This window comes from Danio rerio, chromosome 20, assembly GCF_049306965.1.
Source record: "Danio rerio strain Tuebingen ecotype United States chromosome 20, GRCz12tu, whole genome shotgun sequence".
Taxonomy (NCBI): Eukaryota; Metazoa; Chordata; class Actinopteri; order Cypriniformes; family Danionidae; genus Danio; species Danio rerio.
The window spans coordinates 41,015,042-41,040,969 of NC_133195.1; the positions used below are offsets into that span (position 1 = coordinate 41,015,042).

At 32.7% G+C, this 25,928-nt stretch overlaps 2 protein-coding genes across 9 annotated transcripts in view; one reads left to right on the forward strand and one right to left on the reverse strand.

The window, feature by feature from the left end:
- Positions 1-7,893, forward strand: part of aig1 (androgen-induced 1 (H. sapiens)) — a 252,745-nt gene extending 244,852 nt beyond the window's left edge. For 6 of the 7 annotated variants that reach the window (XM_073933551.1, XM_068215678.2, XM_068215680.2 and 3 more), the window contains 2 exons: positions 3,431-3,594; positions 7,696-7,893. In XM_073933551.1, coding sequence (XP_073789652.1) covers positions 3,431-3,594; positions 7,696-7,730 — 199 coding nt within the window. In that variant the 3' untranslated portion in view covers positions 7,731-7,893. Of the gene's footprint in view, positions 1-3,430; positions 7,241-7,431 lie in introns of all 7 variants that reach the window. The other variant, XR_012395980.1, reaches the window with a different exon arrangement.
- On the reverse strand, positions 5,587-25,926 carry adat2 (adenosine deaminase tRNA specific 2). 2 transcript variants are annotated; one of them, NM_001083097.1, is given in 6 exon segments: positions 5,587-5,762; positions 19,297-19,369; positions 19,585-19,691; positions 20,804-20,954; positions 22,453-22,557; positions 25,687-25,862. In NM_001083097.1, coding segments are annotated over 6 exon segments (621 nt in total). In that variant the 5' UTR covers positions 25,780-25,862; the 3' UTR covers positions 5,587-5,670.
- Positions 25,927-25,928: the final 2 nt, after the last annotated feature.

Sequence of the window (25,928 nt, forward strand, 5' to 3'; positions counted from 1 at the left end):
TGGCTGTTTCCACGAACAGGAATTTAAACGTTGGTCTTACATTACACTGTTAAAGCATTAGAGGCACAAATCCCATGTAAACTATCATCTGACAAGAAGGTAGTTTTTAGCAAATCAATAACTACAATAACAGCAATTGGTTAACTAGGCTTAATCTGGAACCATGTTAGACATCCTAGACAACAACAACAATTATAATAGGTTAAGTTATTTGAACTATTTAACCCCATTACATAGTTTAGTGTATAGTAGTTTGTTTAATAAAAAAACTGTGTAGTAATAATAATAATAATAATAATAATAATAATAATAATAATAATTATTATTATTATTATTATTATTATTATTATTACATTTGTTATTATGTTTGTGTTTACAAACATAATTAATAAGCTACAATTAATAAAAGTTAGTAACAAATACTTTAATAAAAAATAATTGATTATAATATCAATTACATTTATTAATAAAAACTGTAATAAAATTATATTAATTACAATAATACAAATAATAATAATGATAATATTAATATAATTAATATTAATAACAATTAAAGGTAAAAGAAAAATAAATGTGATAAAATTATAACAATTATTATTAGTAGTAAGTTTATAATAACAGGAATGACATTTTTTAAATATATGAATATTATTATTTATAATAATAATAATTATTATTATTATACTAATAATTTAGTAATACATACTGTAATGAAATAATAATATAACAAAATTAAAATGTGCAAAAAAATAATTTATTATAATATCTATTACATTTAATAATATATACTAATAATTACAATATTATTATTATTAATAATAATAATAATAATAACAATAATATTAATAATAGTAATAATAATGATATTAATAGTTAAATGAAGAGGAAAATAAATGTGATCAAAAATTGCTAAATTTATTAATAATGATAAGTTGATGAAAACAACAGAAACATTTTTTTCTTTTTTTTCCATAAATATTAATATTATATTATATTAATATTATTATTACTACTACTACTACTACTACTACTACTACTAATGGCTTTTTACATCTATTTAGACCCAATCCTAAATTGACAACGGGGTCATATAAAATTAAGAGAAACTAAAAACAACTTTTATTAACAAAAAATGTTTAGTATATATCTTTAAGTTTCAACATGTTTTTTATATACACGTGTTATTCATGGAAAGTGCCTTATTGCAGATCCAACCCCAGTATCAATGTCCCAGAAACCTTTGGAAAATAATCATCCGAGGATTTATTTAGTCTTGCATATAACAGATTAATTGGCAATGCGAAGAAAGTCCTCGGAGCCAAACTAAACTCTTGTGACAGTGTGGAGGAGGCGTCTGTCCAAATCACCTTCAGCAGCAGATTATCAGCACACACCTCTGTCTCATTTCCCTTTCCCAAATTAAGCTGATTAGGCACTGCATTTTTATTTAGTCAGGCAATAAGACTAGCCTGCAGTTGTTAAATCCATAGGCAGCTTTAAATGAGGATTACCTTCCAGAGATACACACAATTTCACCAGTCAGAGAGAAAACAAGCCATTTGAAAAGAAGGTAGATGAGCCTCTTTTTTTTTTAAGGAGAGACAGTGCAGGCTAAAAAAAACACTGTTTCTTCATGCATCTGTCAAATTGGGGATTTTTGGCTTTTTTTAGGTTTGATGTAAAGAAAACATCAAACATACAATTTTAAGTGTTACTTTTGTTGCACTTTATTGATTTGTGTCTGTAAATTTGAATTGCAATATATATTTTAAAGGCGGTTTTCTCAAAATGAGTTTTTTTTTCTGCACTAAGCCATGAATCTTCACTCGAGGAGCTTTTACATACATTAAACTTCAAAGATTTATTTATATCTGCATTCTGAAGGTTTTTACAGATGGATTTGCTCAAAAAGAATTCATCTGATCATTTACAATTTACATTTTACATTTTATTCCCTGAAAAGCTCTACAAAGGTATTTCTTTTGATATTTGTGGTATTTTCTCAATTGCGTACACTGAAAAAAAATGGTTAATTGGATTTTTTTTAAGGTAGGTAGTTTCAAACAATTTATATGGGCTGAATTTAAACAACTAAATCACAAGCATTCATACATTCATTATCCGATTTCGGGAACCAGGTCGCAAGGGCAGCAGTCTTAGGAGAGAACCACAGACTTCTCTCTCCCTAGACACTTCCTCCAGCTCCTCTGAGGGGATCCCGCAGTGTTTCCAGGCCAGCCGAGAGATATAGTCCCTCCACCGTGTCCTGGGTCTTCTCCGAGCTCCTCACCCTATTTATTAGGGGCTGGTGCATTGTGGTGGTCGACAGTTAGGACCACAACAATAAGATCATCAGGCACAGAAACTGGCTCTTGTGACATGGAATAAAAAACATTACTACATTTAATTTGTTTGGGAAAATTCAGCCCATAGTAATTGTTTGCAACCAGTTACTAACTATTTATTATATTTTGTTTCAGTGTATGATTAAAATTTTGATTTTTCAATTATGAGACACCTAAAATATTACTATTACTATTTTTGTGTAAAATGTTATCATGAAATTTATTCAAAACACTTTTATTTTTGTCTACATCGTTGTCGTGTAAACATAGCTTTATGTTAAAAAAATGCATGACAAATTTTGAATCTGACTTCATCCAAGGTTCAGATTTCTGTACTAGACATTTAATAAAATAATGCCTTGTTTGCATTTTAAAACTAAAAGGGACAGTTCACCCAAAAATGAACAATTAAATTTCTTTATTCTGTTGAACACAATAGAAGATATTCCGGCTAAAAAACGAAAGTTGTTGAGCTCCATGGTGTTTTTTTTCCTACTATGGATGCCAATGGTTACTGGTTTACAACATTCTTCAAAACATCTTCTTTTATGTACAACAGAACAAAAAGAACTCATTAAGAAAGTTGAAAGTTAAGCTTATAAATTGGAATCATTTGAAGGTCAGTAAATACAGAGTAAATTTTAATTTTTGTGTTAACTATTAAAACTTTAATCAATGTTTGATTAAAAAAAAAAGTGATTCTTAATACAATCAATCACCTGGGGAAGTGAGGTGATAATTATAAGTTATTTTCTTAATTCTATTCACCTGCAGTGTCTTCCCTTAATATTTATCAAATATTAAAGCCAAAGATTTGAGTGCAGAAGTAGATTAAACAGACGCAATCCATTACATAAACAGACTGTCAGGCTGTAGATATAACCATGTGACTGCATTAAAATTGCTCTAGCTTTAAAAAAAAAAGGATTTTAAAGCAGCTCTGCATGGTAACAAAAAGAGCAGTGTCTAGTATTCACAGACATGAATGGTAGACACATTGACAGCGTGGTGACTGCTGGATTTAGCAGACAGAAGTATAAACACATTAGACGGGGTAACAGATTTTCTGTGTCTGGCTCTCATAGGATGTGCTGGGTGCACAGCATGACGGGGGTGTGGGTTTATCCTCTGCTGGAGCACATTGGGCCCACGGCCAGAATACTCTTCTTCTTCTGCCTCATGGCTCTGATCAATGTCTACTACGTCTTGGGAGAAATTCTGAACAACTACATCTGGGATTCCTCAAAGTGTAAGTTAAAGTGATGCTTTGTCCACAAAACAACTGTTTATTCATTCCTACACTGTAAAAATTTTTTTTACCTAAAATTCACAGTAAATTACTGGCTAATAATTGCATTACGTTCACACTAAAATACTGTAAGCAAATTCACAACAAATTACTTAATTAGTTCACAGTAATTTTTTGTTACATTAAATTACTGTAAAATTACAGATATTGTAGATAGTAAAGCCCATCACTGTGATTTAACAGTATTATCTTGTAGAATTAACTCTATTTTACTGTGAAGCAGGCCTTCCTCGGCTACTCATTCCAACATTTAACCTGATTTGAAATCATTTTGGGTGTTTAACAGTGTTTGGTTTTATAATCAATTACTTTTGTTCCAGTTTACTACGTGTTTGGCTAAGCACAAAGTTGTGTTCATTAAAAATTATTTAATATTTCTTTGTTAAACTTATAAAATTAAATAAAAGTGCAGTGCACTTAAACATGACAATTTACTATGACATTCATGTTGTTTCAAAACAGGATGATTTATTTTAGAAGATGTAACCAATTTGATGGGGCTGCAATAACATTCTGTTATTTTTAAGTATTAAAAAGTGCCAATACTAGCATAAAAGTTCATTTGTATTAACATCTGTGTTGAATGAAATAAAAAGAGTTTGAATTCCTGAAACCAACATGCAAAATGTATAGCCCTCTTTACAGTTATTTGCTGTAATCATGCTAATTTGATTAATTCCACAATGAAATTCTGAATACAACACATTACTGTATATGTATACAGTTAAATCCTGTAAAGTGATACTAATGTAATTTACTGCGAAAAATATGAATATTTGTAGATTAATTCCAAACCTCTATGACTTTCTTTCTACTGACCACACAAAAAACAAAAAGGAAGCCACTGAAATTGCTATCAAAAGTACAGTTTACTCCAATAAATGAAAATGTGTTCACTATTTACTCACCCTCAATTGGTTACCCTAACCTGTTACCCAGCAAGCAATTTTTTGTTTTTAAAAGATCTCTAATAGATGTCTAATAGACATCAAAACATAGTTGTCTTTGCTAAAACAAGGCTAAAATTGGTCTGTCAGTGAAAATCTAATAGACGTCTAAGAATAGGCCAAAACTAGACTAGTCACCAAATATACAGAAATGAATGACTACACATGTAAAGTCTATCTAATCTGTCTTTTTGACGACTAGTCTAGTTTTGGACTATTCTTAGATGTCTATAAAGACTGTCCAAGTTTAGTCTTGTTTTAGCCAAGCTGTCTACATTTAGATGTCTATAAGATGTCTATTAAACACAAAATTGTTTGCAGGATAGTTTCTTTCTTCGGTTGAATACAAAGGAAGAAATTTTGAAGAAAGCTGAGTAAATTGACTTCCAAAGGAAAAACAAGTACCATGGAAGTCAATGGTTACAGGTTTATTTATAATATCTTCTTTTGTGTTTAACATTTGAAATGTTTTAAAATTTGCAGTAATACTGAAAAATGTGACACTACTTGTTTCAACTTTAAAAGTTCTTACTGTAGTATTTCTCACAAAGGTTACATGAGATCTGCTTCCTTCATGTCTGTCACTGTGCTGTTTATCTGACGGAGATTGAAACACTCTGACAGGCATGAGGTAACAGTGGGCGTGGAGAACTAGCATTAAAGGCACAGGCAACATAAACAGCTAGTGTTCAGAGCAGATAATTTCAATATTCTGAAAAGTATAATAAATAATCTTGAGCTGAAACACATTCCGGAGACACAAAAGACTTATCTTAAATCTTGAAAAGGGGTAAAATAGATGCCCTTTAAATAGCATTTCCAGGACTACCTCTACTGTTTCTTTCAGTGAGTGTGAACCGTAATATTCTGATTTTCCATCAATGACTGCGAGTTAGATTGTGTTGAATATTTATCATGTCTAGCTACAAATGTCTTGCTCTTAAGCCCACGCCGGGAGAACAGCTAGAGACATTATATACTTCCCCTCAGGTACATACACACCCCCCACACACACACACTTCTCCACCTGTTAGCGCTGGAGACTGCAGCAGTGCATCGTGGGTGTAGTTCAGCACACAGCAGATGGGGAACCGAGCCGCAAGCAGTCTGACAGCAGCAGACGGAGAAACCTTCTCTTCCTCCCACCTGTTTGACACTGACCTGCAAATCACACACACACACACACACACTGGTTTGTGTCCATTCGTCCTCTCATGTCCAGAGCAGCAGTGTTGGAAATCTACAACAGGCCTTCCAGCTAAACCAACCATGAACACTTCCGACTCTAATGCTTTGTGCTGTTGTTCAGTCTGGTTTGAACAGCTTGTTGAAATGCACATTCAGTTGCCAAGAGATTGCAGGTCTGGAATATGTCACTGTAACATGCAATACTTTTTAAATATTAAAGAAAAATAATAATGATGTCTAATATTAAAAACAATTCCTTCATGTTGTCCCAACAAAAATACATAGGGATGTCTAGATCTGATCACGTGATAGAGAATCGAGCAAGATCACGGATAACTTGATCGGAATCGGACGTAACCTCCCGATCAGGACTCAAATATATATATGTGTATATATATATATATAATGACTATATTCTTCAATGCGAAAGTGTGAATGTTTTTGCGATTGTTTTAGAACTTCCACTTCAGTTGCCTATGATAGAAATGACTTGGAATAATAAATGTCAGAAAACCGTCAAACTACTTGCTCTACAAACAAGTGTTTGCATAACTATACAGACAAAGCAGAATAATATAATAAGAAAATATCAGTTTGTAATATCAAATAGCATAACAAGCTGTTTTTAATTCTAAAAATGAATGCACGTGAATTAAACTGGAAGTCTCGAGCCAAAAAGATTTAAATGGCTACGCCAGCTCATACATGAAGATAAAATGCAAATTCTAATTATTTTAACACACAGAAGTGCTCTGTTTGTTAACAGAGTTAATGAATGTTAAAATAAAGTGTATTAAAAAGAGAATAATTATCATCCTGGATCTGTTTCTTCAGGGTATTCTTTTTTTTATGTATTATTGAAGTATCGTATCGGGTTTTGGTAGATACTCAAAATCAAATGACTCATACTTGAGTGCAGAAAAATTTTAGGGATATCCCGATCAGGTTAAGTTAACAATGATTTTTTTACAAATTTAAGTGAATTGAACATAAAACAATTAAGTTGTCCTAAAAAAAGCCTAAGAATGGTGGTTTCAACTAATTTTGAATTTAAACAAGCAGCACAAGTCTTTTTTTAGAGCTCGTAGTATCGCAAAAAATCTGATATTGCGATATTTTATTTTTCTGCAATAAACATTGCGATATTAACACAATTTCACAAAATGGTTTGAAAGCTTCACTTGTATTCAGGTACAGAGATTGAATAATCACAATGCAAAAAATGCTTTTCTTACTGTATATTGATTTTGAGGGATTTATTGAATGTATTAAAACACCTGACCAAATGGTGGCCAGCTATAGACATGTCCAAAACACATGCAGATGGTCAGCAGGTGAATTTTGCAACGATTACAACCATAGCTCCTATATCTGGAAAGAAATTAGCCAACTGAGCATTGGGTAAATGAGCTCTAAACAATATTTACACTGTAGAGGAATGCACCTAAAATGTTATCCCATAGATCAGGGGTGGCCAACCCTGTTCCTGGAGAGCCACCTTCCTGCAGATTTCAGTTGCTACCCATATTAAACACACCTGCCTGTAATTATCACGTGGTGTTCAGGTCCTAATTAATTAGTTCAGGTGTGTTTGATATGGGTAGCAACTTAAATCTGCAGGAAGGTGGCTCTCCAGGAAAAGGGTTGGCCACCCCTGCCATAGATCCTCTGTCATAGTAACTCCTAGATCTCGCTCCCAAGTATCTTTAAATGCATCAGTAGGATCAGCAATAATTGAATTTATTAAATGATAAATAACATCAAATGTTTATGAGTGGCATTTAAATCTATATGCGTTTCAGGGGGACGTTTGGGGAAATGAGGGAACTGCTTCTGTATAACATTTCTGATTTTGGAAGAAGCGGAATAAGTACTGTATATAACCTTTTTTGTCTGATTTTTCTAGGCATTCTGGAATCAGACAAGACCAAAACTGACTGAGGATCATCACAGACTCTTTTTCTTCCTCTGAGGTCTAATCAGACTTTAACTTCAGTTTAAACCAACATAATATATTTATTTTGCTCTCCTTTTATCTCATTTTACTCACCCTCATTGATGCCCCTTAACTGAAAAATAAAGCACAGACCTGCATTGGCTTGAACATTAAGTTGAATAATTCATGTATTGAACTTCCGGTATGAATGTTACAGCGTTTCAGAATACCTCAAGCTTTGCGTGATCACTGAATTGTGTGTACTGAACACATGCTGCCGTCACGTGTCCAAAGCCAGTGTTACAAACAACCATACATATTACATATTGCATATATCACTCATGATGGGTGTTATTTACTTAAGAGATGATTTATGGGTATTCTGTCATTATTTGCCCCCTGTAAAATAAATAAGCAACACCTTTATATCCACATTGGCATATGGCAAACGACAGTGAGCACAAGGTAATTCAGTGTTTGTGGTCTTTCTGAAGCCATATATTTCTGTTTGTTTAATTTTTGGATTAAGCTGAGCTGATAATGCCACATCGTATTCAAACATTGCCAGAAGGGAACGTGACAGGCCTGCCTCAATTTGGCCACACTTTACAATAAGTTTTCATTTGTTAGCATTTGCTAACTTGAACTATATGAGCAATATATATATTTTAGGCATTCATTAAACTTTTTAAATGCTAATAAATATATTTGTTTGTTTGTTTGTTTTTTTAATGGTTAATTGTATTTTTTTATCATTATTTAAAAATGTATGTATTGTTTAAAATAAAGTCTAAGGGGTTTGTTCACTCCAAAAATAAAAATTGTCATCCCTTACTCATCCTTATGTCTTTGCAAACCTAAAGGACATTTTGGTGGGTCCCAGTTTATAATAAGTGGCCTTAACTATTATTTACTTGCATCAAAATGTAAATACAGTGTACTTAATGTCTTTATAATGTATTGTAGAACACTTCTGGTGCGATTGAGGTGGGATACAGGTCAGGTTAAGGACAGGTTTGGTTGTATGGGTCTAAGCGTGGGTTAAAGTGTAAGGGATGGTCAACAGTGTAATTAAAAATGTAATTACAGAAGTTACAGTTGTAATTATATGCATGTGTTTAATCATAAGTACAGTGTACAAAGTTATTTAAACACTTTGTACCAACTGATTCATTTCAGTGTAAGTACATATTAGTTAAGGCCACTTAATATAAAGTGGGACTCAATCTAGTACTGTATGCATTAACTCAATTTTAATGATGTAAATAGATCCTATAGTATATGCTTTCACTGAACCCATCCCTCAATCAAATCTTACTTTTAAAACAGTAATAGCGGAATATGAGAAGAAAAATAAACAAGAGGGATGTTCAGCGTAGTCTAGTGTCATGAAGCACCACAAATGACATAATCGAGCAAGTTTTCACTTTTTTGTGTTTGAGAGACAAAAAAAAAGATTACTTGAAAAACCTGATTCTCTGACTTTATGATTTATAGTTGTGTATTTTATTAAAACATATTTTTTGCTGTATTCTGTACAAGGAAATTTCTTCCAAATTTTGCCAGTGAAAATTGGCAGTGCATTAGTTTTCTGCATAAAATAAAATGTGCAACTGACAATTTTTAATTTCTCTGTATTTCTGTCATCTGCGGTGCTTCATTAAAGTTCATATATTCATTAAAGTTTATATATATATATATATATATATATATATATATATATATTTATATATATATATATATATATATATATATATATATATATATATATATATATATATATATATATATACTGTATATATATACTGTATATATATATATATATATATTTGCCCTCAATATATAATATATAATATATATATATATATATATATATATATATATATATATATATATATATATATATATATATATATATATATATATACTTTTGAGTTGATGCAAACAAACCCCCCCACCCCCCCCACCCCACCCCCCACCGCTTTTTCAGTTCGCGACACCCCACGATCTTCAAAAAATTTTATTCTGCACATGCCCCTTTAAATGTCTCTGCCCGGGCCTGAAACAAATAATGTTTTAATGTTGACAGGGTTTGCACAAGGTGCTTGAAGCTTTTCAAAATTTGAGTGCTGGAATACCTGGAAAAAATGCCTTGTTGTGTTGAAAACTGCTTAAAACTAACAAGGAGATTTTGTATGCAATTTTCAGGCTGGAAAAATAAAAATGTGTATGACCTTTTGTCACAATTTAATGCAAAAATACCTGCACATACTACAGTGATTCCGAAATGGGGATTTGACGATATGAAAAGTGGCCAACCACAGCCGACCTTATCTAGTTTTGTGTGAAACATAAGGGCGGGACAAAGGTTTTTTTGTGTTGCAGTGACAGAAAAAAACAACAACTTAAAAACAAATGTATTGTTAAAATAATGCTTTTCAGATGTTTTCACCATAGCGATGTCTGTTATTAGCAAGAGACATTAAACCGTGGACATTCTTCTTTCTGCCATTTTGACGATCTACACAACATGCAACACATTTGGACTTCTAGAGGAACCAAAAAGTTTTGTTCTCATGCAAGAAGCAGGTAAACTGTAAAACCCCAAAAGTTAAGGTAACTCAAACCACTAACCACGGTAACCACAAACAAAAAGCAATTTGAGCACAGTCAAACCCAATAAATAAGGAGAACTCAAATCAACAAAGTTGTGTAAAACCCAATAAGTTAAGGCAACTCAAACAGTTTGAAGAAACCGACTGCTACAAACCATTTTAGTTAAAAAAAAAAAAAAAAATCTATGAGTACTGCAAACCTAATTTATTTAGGTTGAAGTAATAAAGTACAGTACAGTATTTCATTAGCTCATTACCTTCAACACTGAGTCCAAAACTCTTTTCAAATGAGTAGAATTATCTTTAAGCAGATTTTGAGTTAACTACACTCATTTCATTTGATAAAGTTGACTGTTGGGTTTTACAGTGTATGGTTGAACATTTATGTTACTAATCTATGCATAAAAGCCAAAATTGCATTTACTCGTCATGCAATTGTCTTATCAGACTTTTTTAAAGTGCTAACTTCATATGGATGTAGTTGACGATCTCTCTATGATCGTTTTGTAGCTTAAGTTGAAGAAACATGAAACCTTTAAGGTGTTACCTCCTATTACAAATGACTTTTTATTACTAATTACTTTAAAATAACTTTTACTTTTTCTCAAAGGGATTTAATGCTGCCTTTTGATTTACTTCAATAAAAACCATTTTATCTTTTATTATTTAAAAAAAGTCTGAAAATTGAATTGTCATTTTTTTTTATCTGTTCTTCCAAAGCCATGGAGAAAGCCAGACAAGAGGAAGAGCGAAATGAAACCTACAGTCTGTTTTCTTTGTCCCCTAACACTCATACGCAGACGCACCACAATTCTGTGGGAAAAGCAGAGCCAACCATTCAATTACAGAGGAAAAAATTGTTGTACTTATGATTTAATGTTTGTCCTGTATTTTCTCTGGCCTTTTCGCCTCTGCCTTTTAAGACACAGATGTTGCCCAAACATAACAATTCCTTTGTGCAGAGCTGGACATTCTTTTAATGAGAAACACACATTTCAGGCCGAAGGAAAAGGAGTTCGCAAGAAAAGGAATAACAATCACCTTCTGACGGACAAGTCCAAATAGCCAGGCCCTGCTGAACCTCGTCCCCTCAAACTGCAATTTACCAGTCCAAAATGTGTCCCGAACAGCCAAGAAAAAGAATTCGGTGCAACAGAACAGTGAAATGCCATGCAATAAAAGAGGAACCGTGAGGAGCAAAACCTCTCAGACGGTTTAAAAGAAGCCATTAGTGAGAAACCTTGTATTATCACATCTAAATATTCATACAAAACTGTCAAAATACTCACCCGTTTCATGTTCACACCCTATCAGACATTATTTTTATTCTTGGTGGAATCGTTAAACAAAAAAAGAAAGTCTTCAACGCTGACTAACAACTACATGTTGTTTTATTTTTTCTGAAATATTGCATTTTAAACTTGGATATTTTTGCCTGACAACAGTCTTGTTGATAATTCTGTCTGGTGCTGTGTGTTTTGGAGGTGTGTGGAGATGGTGAAAGTGTGTGTGCGCGTGTTTAAATTCTGTCAGAGTGTTATTTTTAGATCGGCACTTCATAGTCTCCTCATTAACACTGCCTCTCCTGCATGTTGACGAACCAAAGTAAACGGCTCCCTAACGTCTATTAACAAACTTTAGAAGAAAAAAAAAGATGTAAATGAGGTGAGTACAGTCAATTTTTGCAGTGCAAATGGTTTGTGTGATGCATCTGAAGCACAGCTCAGTGATAAACAAACAGATCTGGACTATACTGCATCGTGTTAGATTCATCACTTAAAATCCTCAAAAATTATTTTAATGTGCTATGTATTCACCCTTAATTGGTAACAAAACTTTAAGATTCTTTATTCTGTTGAACACAAAAGAATATATTTTGAAGAAAGTTGAAAACCTGTAACCATTAACTTGCAAAGTAGGAAAAATAAATCACTGTGGAAGCCAATGGTTACCAGCTTTTTGTGTGTTCAATAAAAAAAAAGAACAAGTTTGGAGATAGTTAAGGGGGAGTAAATGATGACAGAATTTTCTGTTTTGGGTAAACCATGCCTTTAATGCACATTCCCTGACAAAAATTTACGATTTATGTTACTGTAGGGCAATATATCTTTAATTCGTTTGCAATAACTATGTTTACATCTAAAGTTCTGAATTTAAACTAGACACTAAATGTGAGTGTATAATATATACCGTCAAGCTGGAAATTATTCATACCCATGCCAAATACTAACTTATGGTTACTTTTATTCAATTTTTATTTTCTTTTTTTCTAACCCTAAATGACACTGGCTTCTCGCTAAGAATAATAAGACGGTGTACAAGAGGTACAAAAAAATGCAAATCAGAAAATGTTGGAACAGTATGGAAAATGTAAATAAAATAAAAAAATTCCAGGAGCAAAGATGGTCCGAGGATCACCAGTTTGCCTACAAATATGTGAGAAAATTTGTGAAATGTTTAAATACAATGTTCCTCAAAGAAAGAGAGGAAGACATGGATATTTCACCTTCAACAGTGCATAACATCATTAAAAGATTCAAGGACTTTCAATTCATATAGGACAAGGGTGCAAGCCTAAGCTGAACTACTATGATCCCTGATCCCTCAGACAACACCGTATCAAGAATCACTTATCTAGAAGCGATATCCCCACATGGGATCAAGACTACTTTAACAAACCTGCCAAGTACCACAATATGTAGTTACATCCACAAATGCCAGTTAAAACTGTGCTGTGCCAAAAGGAAGCACTATGTTTACAATGTCCCGAAGCGTCGTCAACTTCTCTGGGCTCTGAGGCATCTTGGATGGACAATCACACAGTGGAAACGTGTACTAAAGTCAGATGAATCAGTTCTTCAGGTTTTTTTATTTATTTATTTTTTCAGGACCAAATAAGAAAAGCATCATCCAGACAGTTTCCAGCAACAAGTCCAAAAGCCAGGGTCTTGTCATAGTATGGGGTTGTGTCAGTGCCCTTGGCAAAGGTAACTTGCACTTCTGTGAAAGCACCTTTAATGTTGAAAACTACATAGAGATTTTAGAGAACAACATGCTGCCTTCATTTTCAGGGATGCCCATGCATATTTCAACAAGACAATCCAAAACCACAATCTGCACACATTACAAAGTCCGGGCTGTGGAGGAAGAGGATACAGGTTCTTGACTGGCCTGTCTGCAGTTGCAACTTGTCTCTAATAGAGAATGTGTGGTGCATTTTGAAGCGCAAAATGTGACAACGAAGACCCTGTACTGTTGCCCACCTTAAGACTTGACAAAATTACACCTAAAACACTTTACACGAGTAACACATTACATAAAGTTTGTTGAAGTGTCTGCAATATAAAACAATTCAGAGTAAATTTAGAAATCACTACTGTTTTATTTGGATTTACCATACTGTAAACCAAACTTTTTCTGATATGGGGTTGTGGAATTTTATATTACCTATAGCCGTACAACCTATAATATAAAAACTGCTGGGTTATTTAAAGTATGGACTAACCCAAACAATGGGTTAAATTAGATCCTATTTGATTGTATTTTCAAAAATGAACCCAGCAGTTGGTCCGTATTACACCCAGAATTGGGTTGAAATAACCCAGCATTTTTTAGAGTGTAAGACTGGTTTGTGGTCCAGGATCAAATATCATTATAAAAACTTGGAAATACTACAATAATGTAATCTTATTGCTTACACTGATTTGCTTTTCAATGTCTTTGTGTGTTTTTGGTTTTTCTCCTGTAACATATTCAAAATTCTTTGGAGAAATGGTTTGAATCAGGGATTTAACCAAATCTGCAAATAATTGCACACCTTGCTTAGAACATACATCCACCAATCAGCATCAAGCTTTCAACATCCCCCACAGAATGCTATAATTAAAAATAAATACTTCATACTGTAACTTCCAGATTAAAATGCCATGTGTCTTTCCCAAACCCACTGTGGGTTACTCCAACCTACAATTTTCACCTCACGCTGGAAAATCCATAGCGAAATACCCTGATACCTCACACTAATCTGCAACTTCACTCCATTAAAAGCTGAATGAAGCTTTATGAAAGGCATCAATGGAATAAGAGTTGGAGAGTAAATATTGTTCTCCTCCATGTGAACGGTGAAGAGCGTAGGTGGATGCAGCTTGTTTTACAATGTTTTCTTTTTTTTTATTGGCACTGACTCATGGCGTAACGCATCCAAGGCATAACACCTGTTAAATGCTTACCAGGTGCAGAAACAGGCCTCTGTTGTTTCCAATTGGTTACTAAGATTCTACTGCTTGAACAATGAATCTAAATGATTAATTTTTCTTATTAACGACAGCTGCTGTCATTTCAACATCAAGATAGTATGTTCGTATTAAAAAAGCCAGCTGTGAGCTCTCAATTGTCTGATCATTCATCACGAAACAATAAAGCCCATGGGTTCTTTACTTACAATGGCAATAGCAGAGTTGAGGATATTTTTCATATATACGATATTGCGGCAGAACCATGTAAGACGACAGGGCTTGAGAAATGACAGACCTAAACATCTTAGACACCTCACATCTACTTCCAAAACCGCTTGATTTCTCTTTCATACGCGCCCGCAGAAAAGCCACTTCCAGCCACTAATAACATATTACATGGCAATTTAATATTGTGGGGTTTTAGAAATCATTATGGTACAGCTCATGTTATACCTTCATAACTAAAAACGTGAAATGACAGGAATATTTTTACAGCGAGTGAAAGAATGAGACGGGGTTATTACAGTCAGCTAAAACTAAAATCAAAACTGTTAATGTTAACTGGAAAAAAAAACATGTAAATGCAAAGGAAATAGGTTTTATTTCTGTTAACTTGTTGAACTAAAATAAAAAAATAAATTACAATTATTAATTTAATATAAATGAATTTGTTAAATTTAATTTATAAAAAATTGAACAAATAAAATTGAAAACAAAACTAAAAATAAAAACAAAATAGTAATTAAAAACTTAGTAATAATAAAAAATTATAGAGTGCCAAATTGAATTATTATCATGAATTATTTTGTTAACTAAAAAAATTATTTTTTAAAAAATGTAGCGTTGCCTTGGGAATTAACAGAAAGTTTAAGCTGATGTGCCAAAATTACTAACGAAAAAACAAATAACTAAAGCTAAACATATGCTAATATTTATATATAAACAAAGAAAGCTGAATATATGAATAAATAAATAATAATAAAAGAAAGAAATACAAAATCATCAGTTTCATGAACACGTCAATGAGTAGCATAATATTTGATTAATGTGCAAATGAAAACCACAATTTTAAATACAAAACCTATTCCACCACTTAAATGTTCATTTCCATTTATCCTGAGATTAATAAATAAATAAAAATTAATGTAACAATAATTCTTACATCTTAAAAAAATAGGAATATGTATCTGATTAAATCTGAAACTACTATTTAAACAATCAAAAACATTATCAAAAATGTTACCAAAATCTATAAGAGTATTTAATGAAGTAATAGTAAAAAACAGGAAAACTCTCCAAATATTTATTGAGTGAACATTTACTCACGCTCACGTTGTATGAAGCATTTGTAACTTTCAACTTTCAGTGAACACAAAAGAAATGAACACACATTTATAAATAACATCATTAAGACTTATTCAAGCGTTTTATTTACCATTTTGAAACTTGACAGCCTCGGTCTTTGTTAATCTTTGGTTCATAGGGGAGAGTGAGGACAGTTGCAAGACTTTTTGCATTTCCTTCAGTTTCTCAGAGACAGTTTTTTTGTGGAAACCCAAAATTTTAATACAATAAATCCACATCTATTGGACACCCACCCGCATTATGTCTACATATGACAATATATGCAGCAATTTAAACTTGAACAGACAAAGTAAAATGTGGCAACTGACCCCAAGCAGGGGGACGGTTGCAACAACCCACAGGGACAGTTGCAAAATTTATTAAAATGTAATATTAATAATACATGAGGTTGGATTTTTATATATATTTTTTTTTTGGTAAACAGACAATGTTACTTGGTTAAATTGGCCTTATAAATACAGACTAATAAAAAACAAGCAACAAACAATTTTCAGGCCTAAAAAAACTGAACAAACTTATTTTTTTACTGAAAATCTAGACTTAACCTTTACTAAAATACTTCTTTGAACTTTGAAAAGAATTAATTAATCTAATAATGAATTCTTTCTAATAAAAAAAAAAACTGTACATTGTTATTATGGCAAGCTTTTAAATTAATTTTGCAACTGGAACAATATGTTTCAACTGTCTCAACTCTTGTCAACCCTATGAAACTGTCCATGCTAGGGAGATACAATAGCTTTAAGGCTTGATAGCTATACCAATTTAAAACTAAGAAAACGATGATTAAAATTATTATAATTAATAATATTTCACAAAAAAAAAGATTAGACAGTGTGAGAAATTTTCTGAACATTTAAAAAAATTACCTAAAATGAGTTTTATACTGAAGGAATCTTCACATATGGCTGATTTCTCTCAGATTGAAGGAGGGTCTAACTAAAAATATGTAACAATAGTATGAATATCATTATTCTAGCTCATACCTGAATGGAGCAATAAGTCTTGTTGCAACTGCCCCATGTTTGCATCTCGCCAACTTAAAAAAAATAAGGTCAATATTCTTCAAACACTACAGCTTTTGTGCTTCACTGACAAAGGCACACAAGTAGGGTGAGAAAGTAACGTTACTGGCAGAGATGAATTTGTAAAGTTTCTGTCTATGAAGTAACTGGAAACTCCACCTGGGTCTGCCCTGCATTTGCTAGCGAGCCAAAAACTGAGATCAGCGAGAGTTCAGGGGCAGTCTTCGGGTTGTATGAGGACACAGAGAGAGCAAAAGCTGGAGAAGAACCTGTGTTTTAATGCAGAACAGACCTGGTTTTGCTTCTACTCGCTGTTAACAGACAAATCACAGCGTCCGACCGCAGAGAAGAGGAGGCCTGGAGGTTCACAAGAGACGTGGTCTGGATAATGAGGCACTGTGGTTCCTCAAATAGGAGTAGATCAAGTCAGTGATCTCAAAATCAAATGTCACTGAAATCCAGGCAGTGACAAGGTAAATGCTGGAATGTTTTTAATATTTCAGCTCAAATGAGCGATTGTTTCCGTCTCCTCATCTGGTGGTCCTCGTATTACCTGAATGACCGCAGCGCCATCTTGTGGATTGATCGAATCTTTCCTCACTTTAGGTTTGGGAGCTAAAATTGAGGTAAGCATCAGTTTCATAAACATGACATTTAGTAAAACCAGGATGCGAATTACAGGGGGGTTTGGGGATGTAAATGTAGTAATCAGAAACCTTTGTTTTAGTGGTACTTAAAAACTAGACATTTACATAAGTACCCTTAAGGAGAGCACAAACAAAAAAGCTGTTAAGTGTGTTTGTCTGACACACAAGTTATTGTGAGTTATCAAGGCCTAGCATTATTTGTATTATTTTTTTTCTTTATTATTTTATATTACCTATTGAGTTTTTGTACTTCTATAGAATTTTAATATGCTTTTCATATTTTTTTTGTACACCTCTGGCACTGTTTTGTACAGTATGTGTTGTTTATAAAAATAAATAAATAAATAAATACAGGGGGGTTTGGGGGGGATTGAACCACACTAATTAATCCTTGATCCCTCTCTGAAGGACGTCAAAACAGGAGGTATGGGGTCAGCTCTTTAATACTGAGAAATAGTTTGCTCTGATCTGTATTTTAACTAATAATATTAATAATTAAAAAAATAGATATTATAAATGCACATTTGATCACCCCTATAACGGTCCATACCAGTGTGGAAAATATTCATTTAACAGTCTGAAACTGCAGATGTAGACCACTGATAGACATCCTAAGTGTTCAAAAGACTGTTTTCTGGTAAAATAGGAGTTTGTTTCTACATAAAAGTCAAATTAGATGCATAGTTTGTATGATTTTACCTACATAAACTTATTAATTAGCTAATCAGAGGATACTGTAGGGCAGAATACACTAAATATCCATAACAAAACTTGTGCTTAAATAGGCTTTTATTAATAAATTAGATGTCATACATTCATAAGTTTGATTCAATGAAGCATGTATCACACAAACTAACACTACCAAAACAGTTAACCCCCTCGATGGTCAATGTATAATTCGCACCCTGAGTTGAATATTTGATTACTGACATACCAGTTTAACACACATATTAACACTGATTAATACAGTGGCTATAAAAAATCATACCCCTGTGAAATAATTACTTAATTTGTCATTAAGCCTGAAATCAAATCACATTCTAAATAACTTTTGCAGCTTTTGAAATGTTTTTGTAGCCTTCTCCTTTGTAACCTTTTATGGTCAAAATTATTAGCCCCTTTAAGCTATTTTTATGACTGTTTACAGAACAAACCATTGTTATACAATAACTTGCCTAATTACCCTATCCTGCCTAGTTAACCTAATTAACCTAGTTAAGCCTTTAAATGTCACTTTAAGCTTCATAGAAGTGTCTTGAAAAAGATCTAGTCAAATATTATTTACTGTCATCATGGCAAAGATAAGATAAATCAGTTATTAGAAATGAGTTATTAAAACTATCATGTTTAGAAATGTGTTTAAAAAATTATCTCCGTTAAACAGAAATTGGGGAAAAATAACCAGGGGGGCAAATAATTCTGACTTTAACTGTATATTGGCAAATGAAGGGCTTTATGGCCACAGGGGGCATTTGGCATTTATCAAAATATTTGGCTTTCAGCAGCAACACTAAACCAGAAAATAATGTTGTAATTGAGTATCAGTAACTGATTTGCTTTCATTAATATAATCAACAATTATTGGATAATTTTCTCTTTATAGATACCAGTGTTTGCATTAGGGCATGTCAATGAAAATATTAATGGGCACATACAGTATGCAATAAAAACATTTCCTGCTTACCGTTTGGGTTTTCTTGTTTATAAAAAGTCTTGAGCATTTCAACAGCTTCTTCCGCTCTATAGCCTGCGATGCACTGTAATAAGCAAATAAGCATGTGCTACAGTGAAAATATGCAATGCGGTCTGGACTAAAATCTGGGGAATGTGAAAGTTTTGACAAGAAAAATACTCTAGCCACAGTGAATGAAAGAAGACAATGCAGAATTTAAGCAACTGACTTTTTTTTTAGATCTGATCACAAGCTGCAATTTGAACTGAACTGGACAGGATTTGGAGGGAATTCTATTACCTTAAATGAAGTTCCAGTATGTGGTAAATGATCTGACGAGACGTCTAATACAGAGCCACAGCCTCCGAACCGCTCATTTTTACACCCATAAACAACAAAAGGTATGCCTGTGTAACTGTTAAGGTGCCTTTTAGTGATCGTATGAAAAAAAAAATGGGGAAAACAAAACATGTAATGACTTTTTATTTATATTAATATACAAATGTACATATTTATATTCATTTACTCATAAAAAATTTTACCAAATGTTAGGACAATTTATTTAAAAAAAATTTTAAATAAAAAAAATCAATAAATAAAGTAAAATAACATTATTATTTATAAAAGTATTCATTTATAAAAGTATTATTTATGAATAAATACATTTAAAAATATACTAAAATAGAAAACAGTTATCATTCATTCATTTTCTTTTTGGCTTAGTCCCTTTATTAATCTGGGGTTGCCACAGCGAAATAAACCGCCAATAATAATAATATTATTAATAATAATAATTCACTGTGTTTAGGCCTGTCACAATAATCAATATATTAACTTATCACCAACACATGGACATCAGAATTTTTGATGATGCAATATATATCACCCATACATAAAAACAATTCTGGCAACACTTTAGCTGATTGTGCAACATCTTTATCTTTATTGAAGGTGTCAGTGTCAGTATGGTTAAAAACACTGTAGCATTTACTATAAATGACTAAAGTATATTTTTATGTTGGTGTCTGACAACTGAAAATAGATAGGTAGCAGATTTTGCAGCCGCAGTTACATTTTACCTTGTAATTTTTTTTTTTTACATTTATTATTATTTATTTAAGGTATGTGTTTTTTTACATTCTGATTCCAATGCCTAATTATTAAATTGTTAAAATGACTATAATTAAATAAAATATTCTTAAGAAGTGTTCTTTGGAAGAGTGTACTTGCATTGTGATGATATTATATTTTCATTCTGGCATTACATAATGAGTGGCATAAAATGGTCTTAAAATCACAATTAGATTATTTATCGCAATATATTTTGGTGCAATATATCGTACAATAAGAAATAGATATTCTAACAAATCTAACAGTTTTTTTAGTCATATAAATTAACCCTCGCTGAACATAAGAAAATTTTTAAAACTCTACAAATCTTAGACAGTAATACAAAACTGAATACTTATAAGTGCATGTGTAACTTTATAAACTAATAGTAAAGGGGTTGGAAGGATACGAAGCAGGCGCAGAGCAGCAGCACACATGATACACGGCTCCACTGTCACATAAAGTACGGTCTGTTCACACACCTCCTTACAGTCCTTCTCTCTCAAACGACACCAATCCAGCACTTGATCCAAGGCCACCATTTCCGCATGCCGAGTAGCCTTGAGCAAAGCAGGCACAGATGACAGGTTGTTTCATTGTTTGCAAAGATTTTCTGTTCTCTACTAGAAAGAATCATTAATCCAAGTCTAAACATGACTGTAATATATGGGTCAACTGCAAATAAGGATGTCTGAGCAAAAAAAAAAAAAAAGAATTAATTCATGATGAACTGCAAGGCTTAACTCTTAGAAAAGTACATTACCACTAAACTAAAACATAGCAAAATATTTTATACACCTTTAAATTAATGCACATATCCGGACAAATTTGATCAATAAGATCTTTTTTATTAGATTTATTTTTAATAATCTAAAAAAAATGAGACTGTTTTGACACAAAAATAGGTCACACTTTACAATAAGGTTTCATTAGGTAATGTATTTACTAACATGAGCTAATACTGAACAATTTTAGTGACGCATTTATTAATCATAGTTCAACATTTACTAATACATTATTAAAATCCAAATTCATGCTTGCTAACATTAGATAATGTACTGGGTGAATTAACATGAAATAACAATGAACAACTTTATTTTCTTCAACTAATGTTAAAAAAAAAGATGAATAAATGCTGTAAAAAAATATTGTTTATTGTTTGTTCATGTTAGCAAATACATTAACTAATACAACTATATTGTAAAGTGTTACCAAAAAATGTGTACATTTAAAGGGACAGTTAGTTCATCATTTAAACCACACGTGTTTGTGTACACAAAAGAAGATATTTTGAAGAATGTTGGAAACAAATATTATAGAAGTCAATGGCTACCATTTTCTAACATGTAAAATTTCAACATATTTTCCATATTAAACATATCTTTTATTGTGTTCCACAGAACAAAAAAAATTGACATTGACATTTTTGGTTGTAAATTAAAAAAAAACTATTCCTTTAAATTCTGAAATCGAAAAAAAAACATGCCAATTGATACTAGGCATGGGACAATACCCGTTTCAAGGTATATTATGGTTTAGAAAAGTCAAGGTTTTAAAACCGACAAAATCTTCTGTAATACCGTTCCTAAGGTATGTGTAAGATTTTTTACTTTTTTAAGATTGTTTTTTTTTTTTAAGGACAACAGTATCTCCAACAGAAAAAAAACCCAAAAATGCCATTTTGAATTGTTAAGATTTTTTTTTTACCCAGACATTTAAAATATATATTTTAGAGCAGTAATCACAATACTGTGATATTGTGAAACCGTGATATTTTTATCCAAGGTTATCATACCATCAGAATTTTATACCGGCCCATGTCTAATTGATCCCTACTGTAAGTGAGCCACTATGTTTATGCAATTCTGATTAAACACTAAATAACTCAAAACACTAACTAATCTGAAAATTAAGTTTGATTCATTATAATCTATAGATACAAACTGAAGAACAGTTATTGTCAGACAGATTAAAATAAATGCTTTTTTCTTACAATTTCAATAACCAGAAGTCAAATTTTTTATTTTTTACAATCAGGGTTATTTTGAATCCACTTACATTTTTGGTTTCATTCACTTCATTCCTTCCCTTTCCAATAATCTCATTGTTGTAAACCATCAAACAGCCAACAGGAACCTCACCGTTTTCAAGAGCTTCAACTGCCTGTAAAGGAAATTAATGTGTTTACTATTTTCTCAGAACAATCCTAAAAACACCACAAAATTTCACAAAGAAAATTAAAATAACATGGGATATAAATAAGTTATAACAAGACGCTGTGATATAGACCATTTTGACAAAAACAATGGTCCCAGCGTATTTCCTGTTTAACATTTTTAATTTCTATTACCAACCTACGTCACCCATGACATCACACGGGTCCCCGGTTGCAAAAAAAAAAAAGGCTGCAATGGGAAAGATGTTGTGTTGTGCTGTAGGATGCCGAATTCGAGTTCAAAATCAGAAAACTAAACTTATACCATACACCAAACACTGCTTTGATGCCGAATGCAGACGTCTTTGGCTAAATGGGAGCTGAATGAAGTGAGGAGCTAATTAGAAATGCTGGACTTTGCAGTTCTCATATCATATCAGGTCAGTTCACGCTATGCTGAATCATACACATTACTCGTTTTTGATTGCAGAAATGACTTCAGCAAAAACAGTTAAATATGGTTAATTAAACTGCGTACACTGAATGCTAAGCATGAAACGTGAAAGTTATGTTTATTAAGGTAAACTTAGTTTTATATTCACGCATTCATTCAGTGACAACTTGTGACAAACTCCCTATATTGTTTACCACGGCACTCTGAATATTCGGTCTGAAATAACCTGCAAGTGTGACTTGAAAACAACATTAGCACTGTTTATTTGACTGTGAACAATGTTGTATATTGATAGTCATTGACTGCTGCTAATATGATTTCGCTATTTACAGTTTACAAATAATATTTTTATGAAATTATATTATTAAAGAGAAAGTCTGAATGTGCAAATATAAAACCAACTTTACCTTTATGTGTTCACATACCCTGCCGTACAGGTGAAGTTCACTGTCAGAATGCAGTCGTTTTGCGTGTTGGTGATTAATTACCCAGGCCTTGTATAATGTTAGCTCCGTCTTGTTTGCTTGTCTTTGGCTGAGCAGAATCTCAGTTTTTAGCTCTATACAGTGTTGAATCTGGTCATCATGGAGCATTATTTCTTGCACATGACCACAAAGAACAACATTGTTGGCATCCAAAGACTTGTAGACCTTTAACTTCTCTCTTGTAAAATCACTTGGAGCTTCAATGAGATTGTATATTTCGGGCTGGATGCTTGGTCACTTCGTCTTATCCAATATTCATTGGGAGGGTGCTATCGCAAATGGACCTGTCAGATAAACGCCTCTCACTTTAACGTTAATTTTGCCAAATCACTGTGCTTGTCACTGGGTGACGAGCTGTTATAATATACTGAAAGCATTATGTAAATAATATATATAATGTGTAAGTAATACATTTTATTTCTAAGACAACAACAAACTCTGCACCGCATCTGATGTCATTCCCTCGCTGTAAATGCTGGCAATCCCGTTTTTTTCTGCCACCTCCCTGCGTGCGCATCCTGAATGTTTACAAACATGGTAATTGGTCTATAGCTTCTGAGAATCCAAAAAGAGCCACATATTGATAAATAATGTTGTGATAGCTGTTTTACATTAAGGTTTGATTGAATTGCCTCTTGTTACAGTTATGAAATAGTTTGATAACAAGCAGGAAATGTTCACGGGCCAATGACATGAACACATTGAAATGGTCTTCATAGAAAATAAATAATAATTTGCATATAACAATACACACAATAGTTTTTCTCTTTCAAAGACAAGTGACAATAATTATTCTTTGGAAAAAAAACTATTTTAAAAACACTGTAATTAGTATTAATATCTTTCTTAAAGCATATTTTAACTTGACCAAAACAAATGCAACAAGTTAAATTATTGTGATTTCACAGTAACTATAACTTTGTACTGCAATAACTAAAAGAGGATATGACAGTAGGCATGATGAATACTGAAAAAGAAACATTAAGGGTAATGTAAAGTTGGTTTTACATTGGTACATTTGTTTAGTGCCAACTTGTGACACGATCCCTATATTGCTTACCATGGTATTTTTCTTATTCTGTGTGAAACCACATGTAAAAAGGACTTAAGAACAACATTAGCACTATTTGATCGACTGTGAGTGAGCACTGTTGTGCTCTGATAGTCATTGGCTGATGATATTCATTTATTCATTTTCTTTACAGCTTAATCCCTTTATTAATTAGGGGTCGCCACAGTGGAAGGAACCACCAACTCATCCAGCATATTTTTACGCAGGTGATGCAACCTATTGCTAGGAAACACCCATACACTCATTCACAGACAAACACTCCAGACAATTTGGCTTACCAAATTCACCTACAGCATGTCTTCTGACTTGTGGGGGAAACCAGTGTTGTGCCGAGAAATACACCGCTGACGCAAAATGCATTCCCTCATAGACTTTCATTAACATTCTCAGTCAAAATTCTTTTTTTTTTTTTTATCTAAATTGATTAAAACATAAAATTATTATTATGATGGATAAAACAAGGACAAGAAGTTAAGCAAATTTTAAATGCGCTAGGTTAACAAATAAATGTAAAATAATAGTAATGACTGTAGTGTGGCCTAAAATTAGGCTTTTTGGTGGGCTTTAAACAGACATTTAGGTAACATGGAACACATAAAATTGTTGTTGCTGGTTTAAACTAAACCACCCATTACACAATTTACTTAATCTCATCGGCATTGTATTTAAAGTGAGTTTATTGATCTATTTATCCATGTATCTTCTCTATGGGAAGGGTTCCATTAATGAAACTCAACTCAGTCACTCTCATTGTTGTCATAACTCTAGTACTATTATTGTTTTAATCAATTTTAGTTAATAGATGAACATTTCAGATGGAGTGAATTTTAGGGCAGGGGTGCGCAACCCGGTGTAGCAGTCAAGTCTGTTCCCTTCTGGAATTCCAGTTCCAAAAGCAAAGTGGTTCTAAAAGTACGTATTTTTTCCGCGAACACGGGGAGAACGTGCAAACTCCACACAGAAACGCCAACTGAACCAGCGACCTTCATGCTTGTGAGGCAACAGCACTACCCACTATAATTTATATTATAATAAATTATATTATTAAGGGAAAAATTCAGAATGTCCTAATATAAAACCAACTTTACCTCAATAAAAGAAACGTTAAACACCAAAGAAGCTTTACCATATCAAACGCCTTTGCCATCCATGTTTGTACCTCACTATCTGAGGGCTGCAGAAAATCATTCTTCTCGGGATCAACACCGACTTCTTGCATCCCTATATACGTGTCAATAACAAACTTGTAAGCGTACAAATAAAGTAAAGTCAGCACAAATATAAAAAACAACAGCGTTTTCCCTGCACGTGTTTACGGAGGACTGTAATAACCGATGGACACCTCAGGGTGGTGAACAGACCGAGTAA